The sequence below is a fragment of the Mustela lutreola genome, chromosome 11, assembly GCF_030435805.1.
Source record: "Mustela lutreola isolate mMusLut2 chromosome 11, mMusLut2.pri, whole genome shotgun sequence".
Lineage (NCBI taxonomy): Eukaryota > Metazoa > Chordata > Mammalia > Carnivora > Mustelidae > Mustela > Mustela lutreola.
In genome coordinates, this window is record NC_081300.1 from 52,581,647 (window position 1) to 52,600,885 (window position 19,239).

Below are 19,239 nucleotides of genomic sequence, written 5' to 3' on the forward strand. Positions count from 1 at the left end.
CGTGCCGGGCGGGGGAGGAGGGCGGGCCGCGGGCCTGCAGCAGCACGCAAAGGGGGGATGCAGCTGCAGATCCCATAGGCCACAGAAGACAACTAAAGGCCAGGCTGTGTTCGCCGGCCCTAGCCCGGCTCCGCGGTCCACAGAGTGCGCTTCTCTCGGTTTTGAGCGAGAACACCTCTCGCATCCCCCCCGTCCCGAGTTGGATCCAGCCGCGCCTTCCGGTGCGCTTTCCGGTCCACCTCTCCAGGCAGGAAGTGCCGGCCGCCGCCACTGTCGCGCCGCAGCCCAGCCATCGTCGCCGTCGCACCTCGTCTCGCGCAGGGCAGCCCGGGTTCTGGTGTCTGGCGGCGGTGAGTGGCACTTGCCCCCGCGCACGACACCCCTCGGGCCGCGTCCGTCCCTCCTCCCTTCCGGTCTAGCGCCCGCCGCCGGACCCCGCCCCAAGGGGCCGGGGCGCAGGGGGCCGGGGACTGCGGGACCTGTCAGGTTGGGCGAGAAGGGTGGGCGAGAAGGTCTTGGCAGCGGCCCGGCCTCCGTCTGGAAGTTGAGAAGCCGGGCAGCGGCCGGGCAGATGAGGCCTGGCTGGGGAGACGCCCTGTCGGAAGAGGTGGCTGGGTCCCCAGCAGAGGGTAGACCAGCCCTTCCGTCACCCGGCTGACTTCACCCACCTGGTGCCTCCGACCTCCCGGAGGCTCCGCTGCCAGCGCCTTGCCCTCGCGGGCCCAGTCGACCAATGAAGGTGTTGAACACCTGCTCTGTGTCCCGACATGGTGCTAAGGTGCTTTGGTGGGTAGGAGTCTACTGGTGCCTGCTTCTTGCCTTAGATGAAGTGTCCGAGGAAACTATTAGAGCACCTGTGTCGGGGTGCATGGTTGGTACAGGCTAAAATGTAAGGATTTCCGCAGGAGTTGTAACTCTCACTGTGTCTTGCATCTTGTAAAGATTTAGTTCGTTCGTGTTGATTGAAGAAAAGGACGAATAACAAAAGTCAAGAAAGATTTCCTGGAGAAAGAATTATGACCTTATTGAAGACCTTGGATTTAGCCCTAGGAGGTAGAACTTAAGTATTTCTGGCAGGATCTGTGGTGGGAGGTAACAAGACTAAAAGCTGAAAAAGTGGGAATTGTGTTGTGTGAGAAAGAGGCCGCGGGGGGATAGACTAGCTTGAATGGAACAAGAAATATAATGAATAATAGCTGGATATAAGGGTAGGTAGGTAAATAAGTGAGGCGTTTTTACAGATGTCCTGAAAACTTGACGGAGAAATAAGAGATTATGTAAGAGGCATTAGGCAGTCATTTTGGATTCTTTAGAAAGGGAGTAATATGAAGAAAGGGGGTGTTTAGAGGATTAGTTTGGCAGCCTTTGTTTAAGATGGATTTAGAATGGTCTTTTGATAAGAGAAGAATCATAACATTTTTGAATTCAAAAGAACTTTACAGATTATCTTGTGAAATACATTATCTGTTTTATAGATTATCTTTAATTTTATAGTTGAGGAAACTGAAACCCAGAGAAGTGAGATAATTTGCCCAAGGTCACTTGAAGGATTCACATGTGCCGTCCATTTTCTCTGTAAGCATTAGGTGGACCCCGCTGGACCTCGTAACTAAGTGCACAGCTTTTTGTTTGTTCAGCTCTGTTGAAATGAAACAACTTTTATAATGGCTGGCTTGATATTCATTTATGCTTTCATGAGACTGAATTTGGACAGGATGAACTGAAACTTCTGAAGGATAGATCCCCAGGTGAAGGTCATTGTATTAGGAACTAAAAGAGCCTATAAATAGGGCTGGTTGCCCCTCCTTTCTAGGATTCAAAGACATCAGGTATCTGGGGATGAGTTTCATTGCCAGCACCTTTCGTATTTTCCTTATTCTGCATTTTAGCTGTGTGGTAACATTGCTTGGTACCCCCAACCAGCTATCCATGTTTTCATGATAGAGAATTTGAGCTGTCTATATATATAGGATATTAAGGGCCAGAGGTACAAGCTCTGGAGCTAGACTTCCTGATTACAGATACAAAATATAAACTCTACCATTTTCTAACTGTGTGGCTGTAGGCAAATTGTTTATTCTCTTTGCCCTAATTTTGAGAAATGGAGATCACAGCACTTATATCATTAATTCAGAGGGTTAAATATGTTAATATATGTGAAATGCTTAGACCAAGAGCTAGCACATATTTAGCACTCAGTTATTGTCTGTTATCTGTGTTGTTTCCCCCAGATATGGAACAGGGGTTAGCTTGCAAGTTTTGTTGAGGATCTCTTGGGGAAGACTCCAGTAGAGTTAATGCTGAACTATGGATAGACCATAGAGAAAAGATTATTTTGGGAGTCAGATCCAGGATCTACCTTATATATGTATATGTATCTCAGTTTGTGATAGGAAGGAGGCATATGTATGCATTTGCTTTACTTATATTTATGGAGTACCTACTGAATATAAGGCACCATTATACCATACAATCCAAGGTAAAAAGGTCACAAAAATGTGTAAGCAAATGACATGGCAAGAGAATATTACTAGGCAGTAAAAAAAAGAATAAACCACTGATAAAAGCAACAAGATAAATGAATCTCAGAAATATTATATTGAGTGAAAGAAGTCAGGAATAAAGAATATAATTCCATTTATAAGAATATCAAAGACAGGGGCGCTGAGTGGCTCAGTGGGTTAAAGCCTCTGCCTTGACCCTCCCCTCTGCCCAGGGTCCTGGGATCAAGCCCTGCATCCTGCTCTCTGCTCGGAGGGGGGCCTGCTTTCTCCTCTTTCTCTGCCTGTCTCTCTCTCTGCCTACTTGTTGTGATCTCTATCTGTCAAATGGATAAATAAAATCTTTTTTAAAAAAATGTCAAAGGCAGACAAAACTAATTTATAGTTAATAAATTTCTGATTTATAGGGGTGCCTGGGTGGCTGAAGTGGGTTAAAGCCTCTGCCTTTGGCTCAGGTCATGATCCCAGGGTCCTGGGATCGAGCCCCACATCAGGCTCTGCTCAGTGGGGAACCTGCTTCCTCCTCTCTCTCTGCCTGCCTCTCTGCCTACTTGTGATCTCCATCTGTCAAATAAATAAATAAATAAAATCTTTTCAAATATTTTAAAAAATAAATTTCTGATTTATAGAAATCTGAGCAATGGTTGCCTATGGGAGAGGGTCATTGACTTGGGAAAGAACTTTCTGGAGTGATGTTAACATTTATAACTTCATTGGGATGGTGGTTACATGGGGGTTCACATTTATAAAAACTCATTTTTAAGATCTCTACATTTTACCATATATAAATTTCACTGCAATAAAACAAAATAATATATGGGAGTTCAGGGGATGGAAAGTTTATTGCCAGCTGGGATGATCATAAAACCTGTAATTTAAAAATGACAGCATTATAATGTATGTGGTAAATATTAAAATACATATACTATGAGGAAAGCTTAGCTGGTACCAAGAGGAAAGCTGTAAAAATTGTGTTTGGCTCTGTAAAAGAAATAATAGATATAATAATTTATTGAACTGATTACATACTGGCCTAAATATGCAGTATAAAAACAGTGATATGTCATTAAGTATATGAGGTTAATTTTGTGAACTGTTCTGGCTTGATTATATACTAAATTCTCCTTATGATTGCTGTTTTCAGACTGTTGCTCATGTATCCAGTCATTTGATCCTCCTAATTAGCACTAACATTAGTCCTGACTACAATAATGACCATGGGAATCCATGAGAAATTTCTAAAGTTTCTGACAGACCATGCTGAGCATGAGAACTAAATCAGAAATGACCTTAACTTTTAGCAGAACCGCTCTGTGCTTTTTTGCATTCATTTACTGTTAGGCCTCACCTTGTGCCTCTATTTAGAAATTGGCCTTGCTAGAGGAGATCCCCTAAGCATCCTGGCCCTGGGCCTCCACTACCATTCTGCTGGAGCTTGGCTGGAACTTGAACTCTTCATCATGACTTTGCTCACAAAATCAGCTCCCCTTCCCTCTCCAGTTATCTCATTTTTGAAAGGAAGCTTTATGCTCCTGATTTTACAACCAGCACCTGAGAAAGGCACTATAGTTCAAGTAGATCTTTGGAAAAAACTCCAATTAGGAAGCAGGAAGAACTAGCAAAATCAGCATAGGCATCAGAAGAATAGGATAGTGTTGATGGGAATGTTGAGGAAGTGGTGACTCTGTTGCAGTTCAAAGAGGCACCCACCTAAGGGGCACCTGGCTGGCTCAGTCAGAGCATGCAGCTCTTGATCTCAGGAGATCATGAGTTTGAGCCCCACGTTGGGGAAGAGATTACTTAAAAATAAATAAACTTTTAAAAAAAGTAATTAAATAGTATGAGTAACTCTGGCCTAACATTTAAAAATCTATATGGAATGGTTATAAATTACTAGAAAAATCTTTTTAAAATGGTAAAAATGAGGGGTGCCTGGTTGGCTCAGTTGGTAGAGCATGCAAATCTTGGTCTCAGGATTGTAGGTTTGTGCCCCCTATTGGGTGTAGAGATGACTTTAAAAATTAATAAAATCTTTTTTTAAAAAAGAAGAGCCCACAGACTTGGAGAATAGAAGGAATTAAAATTTTCTAACCTGGGATCAAAATTCCCTATCTAATACAAACTTGACTGTGGCCATAATTCTGAAATAAATCATTATCCTATTTAAATATTAAAGAGGCCAAAGAAACACAGTGGCTTTACTTGTTTTCTAGTACTATATAACCAATTACCCCAAATTCGGTACCTTAAAAAAGCAATAAACAGTTTCCAAGGGTCTGGAATCCCAAGGCAGCTTAGCTAGTGGTTTTGAGTCTCGTGAGGTTGTAGTCTGAGTGTCACCTGGATTTGCAATCATTTGAAAGAAGAGCAGCATCCAAGATGGCTGACACACATGGCTGGCAAGTTGGTGTTGACTCCTGGCGGGGGGCCTCACTTCCCTGCACATGGACCTTTCCATAGGGCTCTGTAGGGCCCTTGTGTCCTGGTGCTGGCTTGCCCCAGATTGAGTAGTTTGAGGAAGAGCAAGGCAGAAGGTATATTACGAGATCACACACCATCATTTTTGCAATATCCTATTGGTTATGAAGAGTAGCAGAATATGCCACTGCAAAATAAGCTACTTTGGCATACAGATTGTTTTGAGCTGAAGGCAGTTGAAGAAACCGACAAAAGAAAAGCTCTCTGTCCTAGTTGCCTAAAAGCAGGACATAAATGTACAACGGTGTCCTTCCTCCCCTCCAAGAACAAAGATTACCCTCTGGAGACAACTTTAGACTTTTATCAGTGGAGAAAACCCTGACTTTAGCCTACATGGCAAGCCTTACCCTGTTTACTGTGCAACTTCTGCAACTAGCCTCTTCCCCTCACACATACTTCCCCCTTTGTCTTTAGCTGGAGATGATGTCTAAGCTGACTTCTAAGTTACATTTCAGAATAGGCTTTTGCCTGGGTATCTCCCATATATATACATGTTAGTAAATTTCTGTTTGTCTCTTGTGACTCTATAATTACAGAAGTGTCAGCCAAGAAGTCAGAAGGGTAGAAGGAAGATTATTTTACCTCCCTACACAGGTCAGCCCTTTTCACTGTTGGATGGGATTGCACAAGGGCAACAGGGCCATCTTGGAGTTTGATACCATTGGAGCCAAGGAACAAGTTCAGATGCTCTTGGAGGCCAAGGAACAAGTTCAGAGCTCTCAGAGGCTCTCAGTCATAAACAAATTCCAGCTGTGACAGGAAGCTGTAGGGAGTAGTGGGAATTGCTTACTGAATACTCATTTATTACAGGAACATGGGAATGCCGGTCAAGTGACCCCTTATACAGTTTTTCAAGATGTCTGAAATTTGTTTTTATTAAAGTATTCAGCTTTTTAAAATGTTGCCAAACTAATTCAGTTACTTAAAAAGGCATTTTAGGGGCGCCTGGGTGACTCAGTGGCTTAAAGCCTCTGCCTGTAGCTCAGGTCATGATCCCAGGGTCCTGGAATCAAGTCCCGCTTTGGGCTCTGCTCAGCAGGGAGCCTGCTTCCTCCTCTCACTGTGCCTGACTCTCTGCCTCCTTGTGATCTATGTCTGTCAAATAAATAAATAAAATCTTTAAAAAAATAAAATAAAACGGCATTTTAAAAAATCACCCCTGGGAAAATTAAATGAACCTCCCTGAAAATTGCATATAGTTGGTAGCTGCAGTTTGTGACTTCTGATCTGCTTCTTTTATTTTATAGATGAGGACAATGAGGCTTAGGAAAGCCAAAATGACCCAAGGTCATGTAACTTGTGAATGACAGAACTGGCATTAGTATCCAGGTCTCTAACATCTCCATTAAAACATAATGACCAAATTTTTAAAACTGAAGGGACTCAGTACATAAATAGTGCCTTCTAAATGGTTAATTTTCATTCTCAACCCTCCTGCATGGAATCGCCCAATGCACTTTTTAAAATAGCAGTCACTGGGCCCCACCCATCATCACTCAGTTTGGGTTAGAGCAGACTAGGACCTAGGCATCAATTTTTTTAAACTTCCAAGATGATTCTAATGTGCAGCCAAGATTGAGACCAGAAGGTGAACTGCCGTGAGAGAATTTTTACTTGCCATATGGCGAGAGCAACCAACTGACTTAAAACACTTAAAGGAAGAAGCCTCAAAGGAATGTCCTAGGTAGCTGCCAGAATATGCCCCATAAAGCCAATAAAGTCATATAGGCTGATGAAGTTCATAAGCAGTTTCTGTTATTAGTGATTATCGTGCCCATGATTTGATTTATACATCAGTATTGCAAGTGTTTTGCAGACATGTAGATTATTATGTAAATACATTGACACCACAGCCACATATACCAGTATTCCTATATCCCCGCCCTTCTTGTAAACTCTGTCACCAGGACATATAACCTTTAGTTCACACTATATGAGAAATTTACCAAAATAATGAAATAAAAATTTTGAGGAGGAAATGAGAAATTTTTACTGCTGTTGAGAGCTCTTGATTACATTATATGCTGGTCTGTATGCATTTTTTTCTGTAATTATAGTTTTATGGATAGGGTTGGATTATTGTTTTCTCTTTAACATGTATAGGTTAAACATTAATTTGACAGTCCAAGGTAAAAGTTTCAAGCCTTTATGATGTCAAACCAGGGCCATGACTGGTAGGGAATACTGTCACTTTAAATTAATCTAGATTACACAGTCCGTTCCACTATGCAGTTCTATTCTGTACGTTGGTTTCCCCAGTTATTGTCTGAATTTATTTGAAAACTCGAGGAATTGAATTCAAAGGAAAGTCACTGCTCAGAAATCATTGGGAGAGAGGAGGGGAGGGATGCCTGGGTGACTCAGTTAAGTGTTTTCTTTTCTTTTTTTTTTTTTTTTTTAAAGATTTTTATTTATTTATTTGACAGACAGAGATCACAAGTAGGCGCCCCCAGTTAAGTGTTTTCATCTTGATTTTGGCTCATGTCATGATTTCAGAGTTGTGAGATTGAGCCCCACACGGGGCTCCCTGCTCAGGGAGGAATATGCTTGAAGTTCTCTCTCCTTCTCCCCCTACCCTCTTGCACACACTCTCTCTCTCTCTCAAATAAATAAATAAAATCTTTTTTTAAAAGGGTCAGTATTGAAAGTTTTTTAAAAATTTTGTGGTAAGGGGCGCCTGGGTGGCTGAAGTGGGTTAAAGCCTCTGCCTTCAGCTCAGGTCATGACCCCAGGGTCCTGGGATGGAGCCCCACATCAGGCTTTCTGCTCAGCAGGGAGCCTGCTTCCCCCTCCCTCTCTCTCTACCTGCCTCTCTGCCTACTTGGGATCTCTGTCAAAAAAAAAAAAAAAAAAAAAAAAATTGTGGTAAAATGATTAGAACATATAGTACAAAGTGAGTAATATAAAGGTAAAAATAACCTTTAATAAATGGGGTTTGGATCCCAGCTCTGCCACTAGGTGACCTTGGGAAAGTTTTTTAATAGCTTCGATCTTCAGTTTCTTCATATTTGTAAAGCAGGTATGTTAAGTTTAACGCACATAATGTGCCTAGCACATGAGTCACTCAGTAAATGGTATTGGAGCCCTAAGTTAAGTAAACCTTTAATTTTCTCGCTGGTCTTAAAGCATTTGGGGGCTGGAAAAATAGCAAGAACAGAAGTACACAAAGTAAGAAGCTGCATGGTTCCATACAAGCAGTGACAAGAAGTCATTCTAGTGTATGGAAAGGAGGACCTGGAAGACCATGCTTAAGAACTTAAACTTTCCACTATATGCAGTGGGGAGCCAAAGAAGATTTTTAAGAGAAAGGTAAGGTCATATTCATATGTTCGACACCACTGGCTGGAATGTAAAAGGCAGTGTAGAGGGATGAAAAAGCAAAAAGATATATTATTTGGCTATAGAAATATTCTACACAGAAATAATGAAGACCCAGTTTAGGGTGGTGGGAGAGGAATGAGGAAGATGAGCTAGCCTGAGAAATATTCAAGAAGCAAGGGTTGATTCACCAGGGAGAGGGAGGAGTTGGGAATGACTCTAGGTTTATGGCTTGGCGAATTGGTAAATGATGGTGTCATTAACTGAGAGAAGACAGAAAGCTAAGAAAATTTAGAAACAGGAAGATAATGAATTCGGTGTTCAACACATTGATTATGAGTGTCTGTGGGGTGTCCAGATGGGTGCCTTTCACAAGCAATTGGGTATTAAGAGTCTGCAGCCAGGGGCGCCTGGGTGGCTCAATGGGTTAAAGCCTCTGCCTTCGGCTCAGGTCATGATCCCAGGGTCCTGGGATGGAGCCCCACATCAGGCTCTCTGCACAGCGGGGAGCCTGCTTCCTCCTCTCTCTCCCTGCCTGGCTCTCTTTCCTACTTGTAATCTCTATCTGTTAGATAAATAAATAAAATCTTTAAAAAAAAAAAAAAAAAAAAAGAGTCTGCAGCCCAAGGGAAAGGTCAGGCCTGAACATACAGACTTGGTAGTCATCATTGTTGTCAGACCAGTGAGAGTTGATGAGATCATTCAAGGAAAGCAGGATGGAAAGAATTTTAATAAGCCATGGACTGCTAGAATATTGGGAAACATGAATATGTAGGTGAGTGAAGATAAAAGCCTAACAAGAAATGGAGGAGGACCAGTCATAGAAGTAGAACAGAGAAGAGTAAATTGGTATCATCAAGTCAAATGTAGCATTGTACATAAGCCAACCTTTCCAATATCACTAGGAGTCTCCCTTGTGGGGCATCTGGATTGCTTAGTCATTTAAGCGTCTGCCTTCAGCTCAGATCATGATTCTGGAGTCCTGGGATCAAGCCCCATGTCCGGCTTCCTGCTGCTTCTCCCTGTCCCTCTGCTTCTTGCCCCTGCTTGTGCTCTCTCTCTCGAAATAATTTTTTTTTCTTTTCTTTTTTTTAAAAAATCTCCCTTGTTATAACGGAATGTCTTCAAGGTTGGGAAACTTGCCCTTTTCCATTTTGGACAGTTCATTTCTTTAATTTTTTTTTTTAGAATTTTTTTTATTTTTTATTAACAGATAATGTATTATTAGCCCCAGGGGTACAGGTCTGTAATCGTCAGGCTTACACACTTCACACTTTACACACTCACCATAGCATATACCCTCCCCAATGTCCATAACCCAGCCACCCCATCCTTCCCAGCCCCCTCCCCTCCAGCACCCCCCAGTTTGTTTTGTGATATTAAGAGGCTCTTATGGTTTGTCTTGGACAGGTCACCAAGGCCAAGAGTTGTTAAGGCTCTGAAGAAAAGAGGCATAGGGGCACCTGGGTGGCTCAGTGGGTTAAAGCCTCTGCCTTCGGCTCAGGTCATGATCCCAGGGTCCTGGGATCGAGCCCCACATCGGGCGCTCTGCTCTGCAGGGAGCCTGCTTCCTTCTCTCTCTCTCCCTCTCTCTCTCTCTCTCTCTCTCTCTCTCTCTCTTCCTGCCTCTCTGCCTACTTGTGATCTCTGTCTGTCAAATAAATAAAATCTTTAAAAAAAAAAAAAGAAAAAGAAAAGAGGCATAAAATGATGTCAAACACAGCAGAGTGATCCAAGGAGTTAGACTGGATTTGGCAGTTTGAAAGCAGTTGCAGTAGAGGGGGAAAAAAAGCCAGGTTGTGATGGGTTGAAAGTGAGTGGGAAGCAAGAAAGTAGAGAAAGCCAAGATCCTTATCTCAGATGGAAAGGGGAAAGAGGATGGTAGTTTCTTTTGAGGGGATAGTTCCTTTCAGATTGATTGCTTTGCTACAACTTTACCTCACTTTTCAGCTGATATATGTGTATGTGTGTAGCATATAGGTATCTCATATATATGTGTGTGTGTGTGTGTGTGTGTGTGTGTGTATTGTACAGGGAGAAAAACTTTTTTAGAAGAAATTATGCTGTTATTACATTGAGCTTATGACCTGATCTGTAATCTGTTTTGATTAGGGCCGTTGATGAATTGCCCTTGATTGTTTGTCACCTTCCTTCCCTGTTGCCTTCACTTTTGGAGTCAGACTTGCCTTACCATCTAGTGACATTTCTGGCCTTACTGGTTACCTCCCGTTCTCTCACAGAAATTGCTCCTAATAAAAACCTTTGCATATTTAATCCCTTCTTGGCATTAGCTTCTTGGAGAACCCCAACCAAGCTTCAGAAATGTTTCAATACTATAGACTTTTGGGGTAGCTATAGGGTTAGCATGACACAATTGGCTATTTTTAATAAAAATAAAAATTTACTCTGGGATGTTTTTCTAAATGAGTCTATTACAAATATAATTTGTAGATATTGAGAGAACTAGTACTTGCCTTCAGATTTACTGTCTTTTGTACATATTATATCTTAAATAGAATCAGAATTTTTAGCACAAAAAAGTTGTAATCACTAGTTTTGGAATAGGAAGAAGAATTAAAGCATAGACAAGTGCCTTGCTGGTGGACCACATTCTGTCTCTGATTTAACCTTCAATATAACTAAACTCAAATAAACTGTTACAGGACAGAGGAGAAAACTAACACTTACATGGGGTAGAGAAGGTGTTGGAATATGAACTTTTTGTTTAGAATAAGAATTCTAAGGCTGGTGTACTTCAAACTTGCACCACTAAGCCAAGCTTCAGAATACCCAGGGTTGGGGTTGGGGTGGAGGGTGGTTTTTTTTTGTTTGTTTGTTTGTTTTGGGTTTTTTTTTTTTTTTTAAATTGAAGAAAGAGAAGTAAACAGTGTAGATTAAAAGCCCAAGACTAGGGTGCCTGGTTGGCCCAGTTGGTAGAGCATGCAGCTCTTGATCTCGGGGTTGTGAGTTCCAGCCCCATGTAGGGTATAGAGTTTACTTAAAAAAAAAAAAAAGAAAAAAGAAAAAGAAAGAAAGAAAAGAAAATTCAACACTAAAAGTCCTAGAGACCAAAGTCCAAAATTGCCTTGGTCAGCCACTGCCCAGCCATTCATTTACTTTCATACTATGGGGCTGCAGAGTGAAACAAAGTCCCCAAGACCACCCTCATTTCTTTCTTTCTTTCTTTCTTTTTAAAGATTTTGTTTATTTATTTATTTGACAGACAGAGATCACAAGTAGGCAGAGAGGCAGGCAGAGAGAGAGGAGGAGGCAGGCTCCCCGCTGAGCAGAGAGCGGGATGTGGGACTCGATCCCAGGACCCTGGGATCATGACCTGAGCCGAAGGCAGAGGCTTAACCCACTGAGCCACCCAGGCGCCCCTTCCACCCTCGTTTCTGATGCCAATCGCAAGTTTGGGCCCCCAAAGACAACCCTCAGGTTTGATAATTTTGCTAGAATTCACAGAATTCATTGAAAGCTGTTATATCCTTGGTTATGGTTTATTGCAGTAAAAGGATTCAGATTAAAATCAGCCAAGGAAAGAGATGTGTGGTGCAGAGTCCAGGAGTGTTCCAAATGCAGAGCTCCAGTTGTCCTCTTCCAGGGACAGTGTTACTCCTCCTGGCAACAAGATGTGACAGTATACATGGAGTATTGTTAACTAGGAAAGCTCACTTGATCCTTGATAGCCATAGTTTTTACTGGGGCTCCCCCACATAGATACTGTTAGCTACTCTGTGGCTGACCTTAGTCTCTAGCCCCTTGGGAGGTCAAATTGGTAACATGACCCATAACCCCCATAATAAATTACATTGTTAGATTGTCTGATGTGACCCAAGACCCCAGATATAGGCAGGACACTCCACAGGCTTAGAGATTACCTCCCAGAAGCAGAGAGGACAAAGGCCAAGACTCTCTTTGGGCAAAATTGTTTACTACATAGGGCCATTGGTTTTATATTTTAACCTAGATAATACCTATCTCATAGGGCAGTTATGAAGACATTGGATGGAAAAATTGATCTGGTCTTTCTGGGTTTTCCAAGCTAGTAGCTAGTAATGGTGGAGCTGAGATTTGAATTTAGGACTTTCTAATTCCAAAGTTGACGGTATTTTTGCATTGTGTTTATTTAAAACTGCAAATAATAAAAAATGGAATGAAATGTGTTCATGCTATTTGACATTTACTTTTTTTTTTTTTTTTTTTAAAGTAGGCTCCATGCCCAGTGTGGAGCCCAACATGGGGCTTGAACTCACAACCCTGAGATCAAAGATCTGAGCTGAGATCAAGAGTAGGACTTGTAACTGGCTGAGCCACCCAGGCACCTCCTATTTGACATCTAAATTATTGGTGGCTTTCATCAGAGTATTGGAAGCTACCATTGGCACCATATTATAGAGAATTGAGGAGTGACTGGAAAGATGAGAAAATGGAGACAGTTGAGAGTATCAGACTGCTATTCTAAACATTTTGTCAAAGGAAAGGGGAAATGAGGATGAAGCTAGAAGGGATGCACGATTAAAGAGTAGGTTTGGGGTTGCATGGCTGACTTCGGTTGATAGAGCATATGACTTGATCTTGGGGTCCTGAGTTCAAGCACCATGTGAGTTCAAGCCCCATGTCAGGTATAGAGATCATTTAAAAAAAAAAAAAAAAAAGTAGGCTTTAATCATTTTTTTAAGATGAGAGCCTTTTGAACATGTACCATACAGTGACTATACTAGTTCCTTTGTGAATGTTTTCTCATTTAAGTCTCACTGGCATTGAAATAGAGGCTGTTTTGCTATAAAACTGAGGGTTGTGTGAGGTTCCCTGGTTTTCCTACTGTGTTTTGAAAAACCAAGGCTTAGAGAGGTTATGCAATACTGGTAAAAAATGGAGTAAAAAGAGTACCTATTGCAGTGGATTATTAGGAGGATCCAATAGGATGATCCTTGTAAAAAGTTAAATGAAATATCAGCTTTGGAGTCTTTCTCTTTAGGGGAGCCCCAAATCCTCGTAACACTACTTGGCACATAGTAAGCTACTCAATAAATGCTAGCTATTGCTGTGTATTTTTAAATTAATTTCCACTTAAAAAAAATGAGTCTCATGAAATTTGGAGGCAAGCTATTAAATGATTTCTATTCTGCTTCTTAAATTTTTCAAAACTGCTTTTTCCTAACCATTTAATTGTGATATTGGAAATAAAAATGAAATGTATTCCTACACAATTGAAGTAATAATTCTACATTAAGAAATTTTTACTCACTAACTTGAGGTGTTACAGGTTCTTTTTTTGTTTTGTTTTATGTGTAATGCATTCTTTTTTGCTTCATGTTTTTTCTTTTTAACTCTAGAATTAAACAGCCACCATGTCGAGCAAAAAGGCAAAGACTAAGACCACCAAGAAGCGCCCCCAGCGCGCAACATCCAACGTATTCGCCATGTTTGACCAGTCACAGATTCAGGAGTTCAAAGAGGCCTTCAACATGATTGATCAGAACAGAGATGGTTTCATTGACAAGGAGGATTTGCATGATATGCTTGCTTCTCTAGGTAGGCTTTTATATTCTTAATATGCCCACCTCCCAAAAATAATATTTCAGTGTTTTTTGAATTATATTTTGTGTGATGTGTAAGTTTTCTCTCCTTATCTCAAAGGCCTAGTGAGAGATGTCTAGGTAGGAAGTGCCAAGTTGGGGCTGACCAGTCACAAGAGGATTTTATTTATAATTTTCTTACAATTAAGGTAAAGAAAATATAAAGATACAAGATTTAAAGCAAACAAACTGCCCCTTTGTTATTCTGGTTATATGGGTGTTAATTTATTATTCCTTGTATGATTTTGTTGTTGTTTGGTATAATCTTAAAAAGAAGGATGAGAAGGAAGGTCTTCCACGTTCTGCCCCAAGTCAGCAGCGATTTTACAGCTGGAAATGGTGAGCCTCCTAGTTCTCTGTAGACTTGCTGGGAAAGAAGGGGTGCAGGTCAGGGATAGCCTATAGTTAGGCTCTGCTCTCTGCTTGTTCTTGACTATTAGCCAAAAAGGACAGTTCAGAGGTGAGAGGGCAAAGAGAGAGGTTGTTATTCTTTTCTGCTTAGTAACCAGAACACAGTTTTGTTCCTCTATTTTATTTCTTTTTTCTAAAATATTATTTTGAAAACTTTTAAGCCTGCAAAAAGTTGAAAGAACAGTGTGATGGAAATGCATACATTTTTACCTAGATGCACCAATTTTTAACATTTTACATTTTCTTAATTCAGAGTGAGAGTAAAATCAAGATATTGAAATAAGTTATTAACTTGGAGGTGGGTTGGACCCTAGTGTTTTAACTTAAGTGTCCTCTTTTGGGGCAGGTCACTAATGAAAAAGGTGGTGGAGTAAAACTGAAGGACTTAGTTGTATTACAAATACTGAACACTAAGGGCACCTGGGTGGGTCAGTTGGTTAAGTATCCGCCCAGGTCTTGATCTCAGGGTCTGGGGATTGAGCCTCATATTAGGCTCCTTGGTCAGCGGAGAGCCTGCTTCTCCCTCTTCCCCATCTTCCCCATCCCTACTCATTCTCTCTCTTTCTCAGAAAAATAAAATCTTCAAAAAAAAAAGTGAACACTCAAGCCTGTACCCTGCTCATAGTAGATGCTCTATTTTTGTTGGGTGAATGAGGGATAGTAGAGGAAGAGACTGACTTTGGGGTCTTCCATTTTTGGGGAACCCATGCTTTTTAAAGATATGTATTCATTTACCTTTCAAATCAACAAATTATATCGGATGCCCTGAATTGGGCCCATAGGTGCTTAACCTAAACCAATTCATTTTAAGTCCCTGCATCTTTTCAGTACCCAGATTTTCTTGACACCTTTAGTTTAGACATTTTTCCCCCAAAACTATGGCTATAGAGTTGGATTAAATATGAAGGTAGAAAAGTGGATATTTTTTAGTTCCTTTCGCTTATTCAGTGAATCTTGAAACTAATTTTAGCCTCATTTTTATATTTTTATGTTGAACAGGTATAATGAGTGAGACAGGTAATATACAGTAAGACAGGTGCCTACTTGGCATTTAAATTTCACTCAAATTCCCAGGAGGAAAACTACATATAAAGCATAATTCTTGATTTGACTGTCATTAGCACTTAGCTAGATGTAACATTCAGATGCTTCCTCAGATATGAATGTCTAACTTAAGATATACTTTTCCTGGAGAATCATTACAAACTTAATGTTGGAAGGGGCTTTTCAGATACCAAGTTTAACCAGTCCATTTTACAAATTAAAAAAAAAAAAGTAAATCCTAGACAGCTGCCACCTTTCCTCAGGTCACACAGTCAGTGGCAGAACTGGGATTCAAACTCACTATTCAAGACCTTCTATTCAGAGCTGCTTTTCCTACACCTTGGGAGCCTCAAAAATGCCTGGACCAAGAGAAGCGCTTTGTTGTTCCCGCCAAGACTGGCCAGTCCAGGGGACTTTCTCCTGACCTCACAGAGAGGGTCACAGGACTCTCCCTCCATAGGGAGAATTGGTCTCCGTTGAAACTGAGGTGAAGATTTCCCATTATGAGCAATACTAAACTAGTTTCACCATATGAGTAAATGATGTCTGGCAACTGACTAATAGATAACATTGTTCAAAGTGAGCTCTCGGTTCTAAACCAACCTAATAATTTTGGCTTAAATGACCAGCTTACTAAATAAAATTTTTGATGCATACCAGTTATGGGCAACTGTGCCACAATTGGAAATACAAATATTTCAATTTTTTAAGCAACAGGCTTCGAAGTGCCATGATGGACTTTTAACATTATTGACATTCAAGATGCAGAAATGTGTCATTACCTGTGTCATTTCAGGTGCCTGTATTTGGGGGGCTATTTTTGTTAGTTTGTTTATTTGTGAGAGAGAGCATGAGCTCGGGGGAGAGGCAGAAGGGGAGGGAGAAGCAGGCTCTCCACTGAGCAGGGTCCTAATGTGGGGCTTGATCCCGGACCCCAAGATTATGACCTGAGCCAGAGGCAGACGCTTAACTGACCGAGCCACTCCAGGTGTCCCTCAGGTACCTGTTTTTGATGAAAATAGTGAAAGAAAGCTTGCCGAAAGTATCGTGAATGAAAAACATTCAACCTGTGCCCACAATACATTTTTATAATGATATAGCAAAGATTTTTTACATTGTTATAAACTGTCTTTTTTTAAAACGTTCTTAATGCAAGTTAATTGAAAAAATAGTTCCATGTGATGATGATGTAATTTAAAAATATACTGGGGAGCAAGGCAGTAGCAAAATAATTATGTATTGAAATTAGTTCTTTGTCCTTAAACATTAAAATGTGAAATCTTCTAGGGAAGAATCCAACCGATGCATACCTTGAGGCCATGATGAATGAGGCTCCAGGGCCCATAAATTTTACCATGTTCCTCACAATGTTTGGTGAGAAGTTAAATGGCACAGATCCAGAAGATGTCATCAGAAACGCTTTTGCATGCTTTGATGAAGAAGCAACTGGTGAGTGCTCTTTATTTGTTCATGCCCACCCTCATTCCAAACTATATGAAACACTTTTTAGGAAATGAAAAAAATGAGTAAAATATAACTTTTTTTAAAAGATTTTATTTATTTATTTTGAGAGAGAATGAGTGAGAGAGAGTATGAGAGAAAAGAAGGTCAGAGGGAAAAGTAGACTTCCCAAGGAGCTGGGAGCCTAATGCAGGACTCGATCCCGGAAGTCCTGGATCATGACCTGAGCCGAAGGCAGTCGCTCAACCAACTGAGCCACCCAGGCGTAGTTTATTCATTTTTTTAAAATAAAACTTTAAAAAAAAATGAATAAACTACCATTTATAATAGTATAATATGACCACGAATGGGAGGTCATGGGCATATAGGTCATAAAGCTGCCCAGTTTATGATATTAATCTTTGAATTTGGTTCGGAGCTGCCTGAAAGCCACATGGGGAATTGTCTGTTAAATAGTATTTTTTTAGACAATGAAAACAACTTCTTTAAGTGACTGTAAATCTCACTAAAAAGTATAATTAAGTTACTTGAACAGTTAAAATCTTTTTTTTTTTCTCATTTTAAAGAGTATAAAGCCTTGCTATTCACATTTCTTACTCCTCTCATTTCCCCTTTTCTTCTCTCTTAACCCTCTCCTCAGCCACCTGCACACTTCCTCAGATACACCTGGCACCCTCCTTCCTACTTCCTGTCTCTACCTGTCACAACTGCACTGTCCCTCATGCACATTTGGTCTTTTTTCTGGGCAGCTGTCTACATCTCTGAAATACAGAGGGTTTTCTTTTTCCTCCTCTAGAAAACACTTGCTTCAAATTAATTTTGTAAGCATTATAAGGTATTAACTGTGCTTTTACAATGAAAGAACTCTAGGGGCGCCTGGGTTAAGCTTGGTTAAACTTCCGACTCTTGGTTTCAGCTCAGGTCATGATCTCAGGGTCCCGAGATTCAGCCCCATGTTGGGTTCTGTGCTTGATGCAGAGTCTGCTTGAGATTTGCTCCCTCTTCCTCTACCCGTCCCCTGCTCATACTCTCTCTCAAATAAATAATTTTTTTTTTAATTCTGAAATGAAAGAACTCAAAATTAATAGGCAAACATAATGATATAGTTACATACTGCCTTAGCGTACTAATTTACTTTGTTCATGTAAATGTGGATATTCTGAAGTATTTTGCAACACTGACCTAGTTTAGAAATGAACCATTAAAGTGCCAGGAAGTATTCGTGACTCCTTCTGTCTCCTGCCTGCCAGGCACCATCCAGGAAGATTACCTGAGAGAGCTGCTGACAACCATGGGAGATCGGTTTACAGACGAGGAGGTGGATGAGCTGTACAGAGAAGCACCTATCGACAAAAAGGGAAATTTCAATTATATCGAATTCACGCGCATCCTTAAACATGGAGCAAAAGACAAAGATGATTGAAAGAACTTTAGCTAAAACCTTCCAATTGCTTTGTCTTACTCCATTTTATTTCCTAGACACTTTCCCCCACCCTCATAGAGACCTGTTGCATGCAACTTAGTTTCACGGCTTGGCCTCTTTTTTTGATGTATTTATTCTAGACCTTTCTGCCACTTAGCACTTGTATAATCAAACTGCAAATGGGGTTGAGGTTGTAAATTGTGCTGAAAAAGAGATTGCGAATAAAAATCAACAAATGTGAAAGCCCAGGAAAATATATCCGGTATTTCTGGTTTTGCTGGATTTTTACATTTTTATATAATAAAAACATTATTTTGAAATAAAGATTATGCTGACTCAAATGAAATATAATAGAAAGTTAAACAAGTGGTAATTGGGGGTAGTCTTTTTTTTTCTTTCTTCAGATTTTCAACTTCACATTCAAATTTCATGGTAAAGCTGATTTTTCACTTAATGTGAGACAGTGTTCTTCAGAACTTCTAAGTACAAATTAACATTATGCAGTAAAAACTACTTATTGCCTTTCTTTTTTTCATACTTATAGTAAGTCAGATGTTTAAACTATTGGATGATATATATAGGATATATCTGAGAAAATGTTTAACGTTTTATGGATCTTAGAGCCTAAGAAGGAGAGGCAAAATTCTGAAGAAAAGAATAGTTATTATAACATTTACTGTATATAAAGCACCACATGGGGGTGATTTTTTTCACTGAATCTTCCCAGTGACCTTGTGAGACAGATTTTTGTTAGCTCTGTGTTTCAGGTGGGGGTACTGAGCTCTGCAGAGTTGAGTGATTGAGTCACTAGAGTAAGTAAGAGGATTACAACCTGGGGGCCTGACTCCAGAGCTTATAGTCCTGGAACCCTCTGCTCTCTGTGAAAAGCCCCAAACACCTAAAAGGTCAAGACATTTCCTTTACACTCTAACATGATTTTGCAGTCATTGAAATTTGAATTAATTTGTGGAAATTGGTTATTTGAACAGAATTTCAGAGAAGTATCACGTTAAAAAATAGA

The 19,239-nt window shown here is 40.5% G+C and overlaps 1 protein-coding gene across 1 annotated transcript; it reads left to right on the forward strand.

The window, feature by feature from the left end:
- Window positions 1–210: 210 nt before the first annotated feature.
- LOC131810838 (myosin regulatory light chain 12B) lies at window positions 211–18,474 on the forward strand. Its single transcript, XM_059138713.1, has 4 exons — window positions 211–350; window positions 13,637–13,835; window positions 16,622–16,783; window positions 18,046–18,474. The coding sequence occupies exons 2-4, from the start codon at window positions 13,652–13,654 to the stop codon at window positions 18,216–18,218; spliced, it is 519 nt and encodes a 172-aa protein (XP_058994696.1). The 5' UTR covers window positions 211–350; window positions 13,637–13,651; the 3' UTR covers window positions 18,219–18,474.
- Window positions 18,475–19,239: the final 765 nt, after the last annotated feature.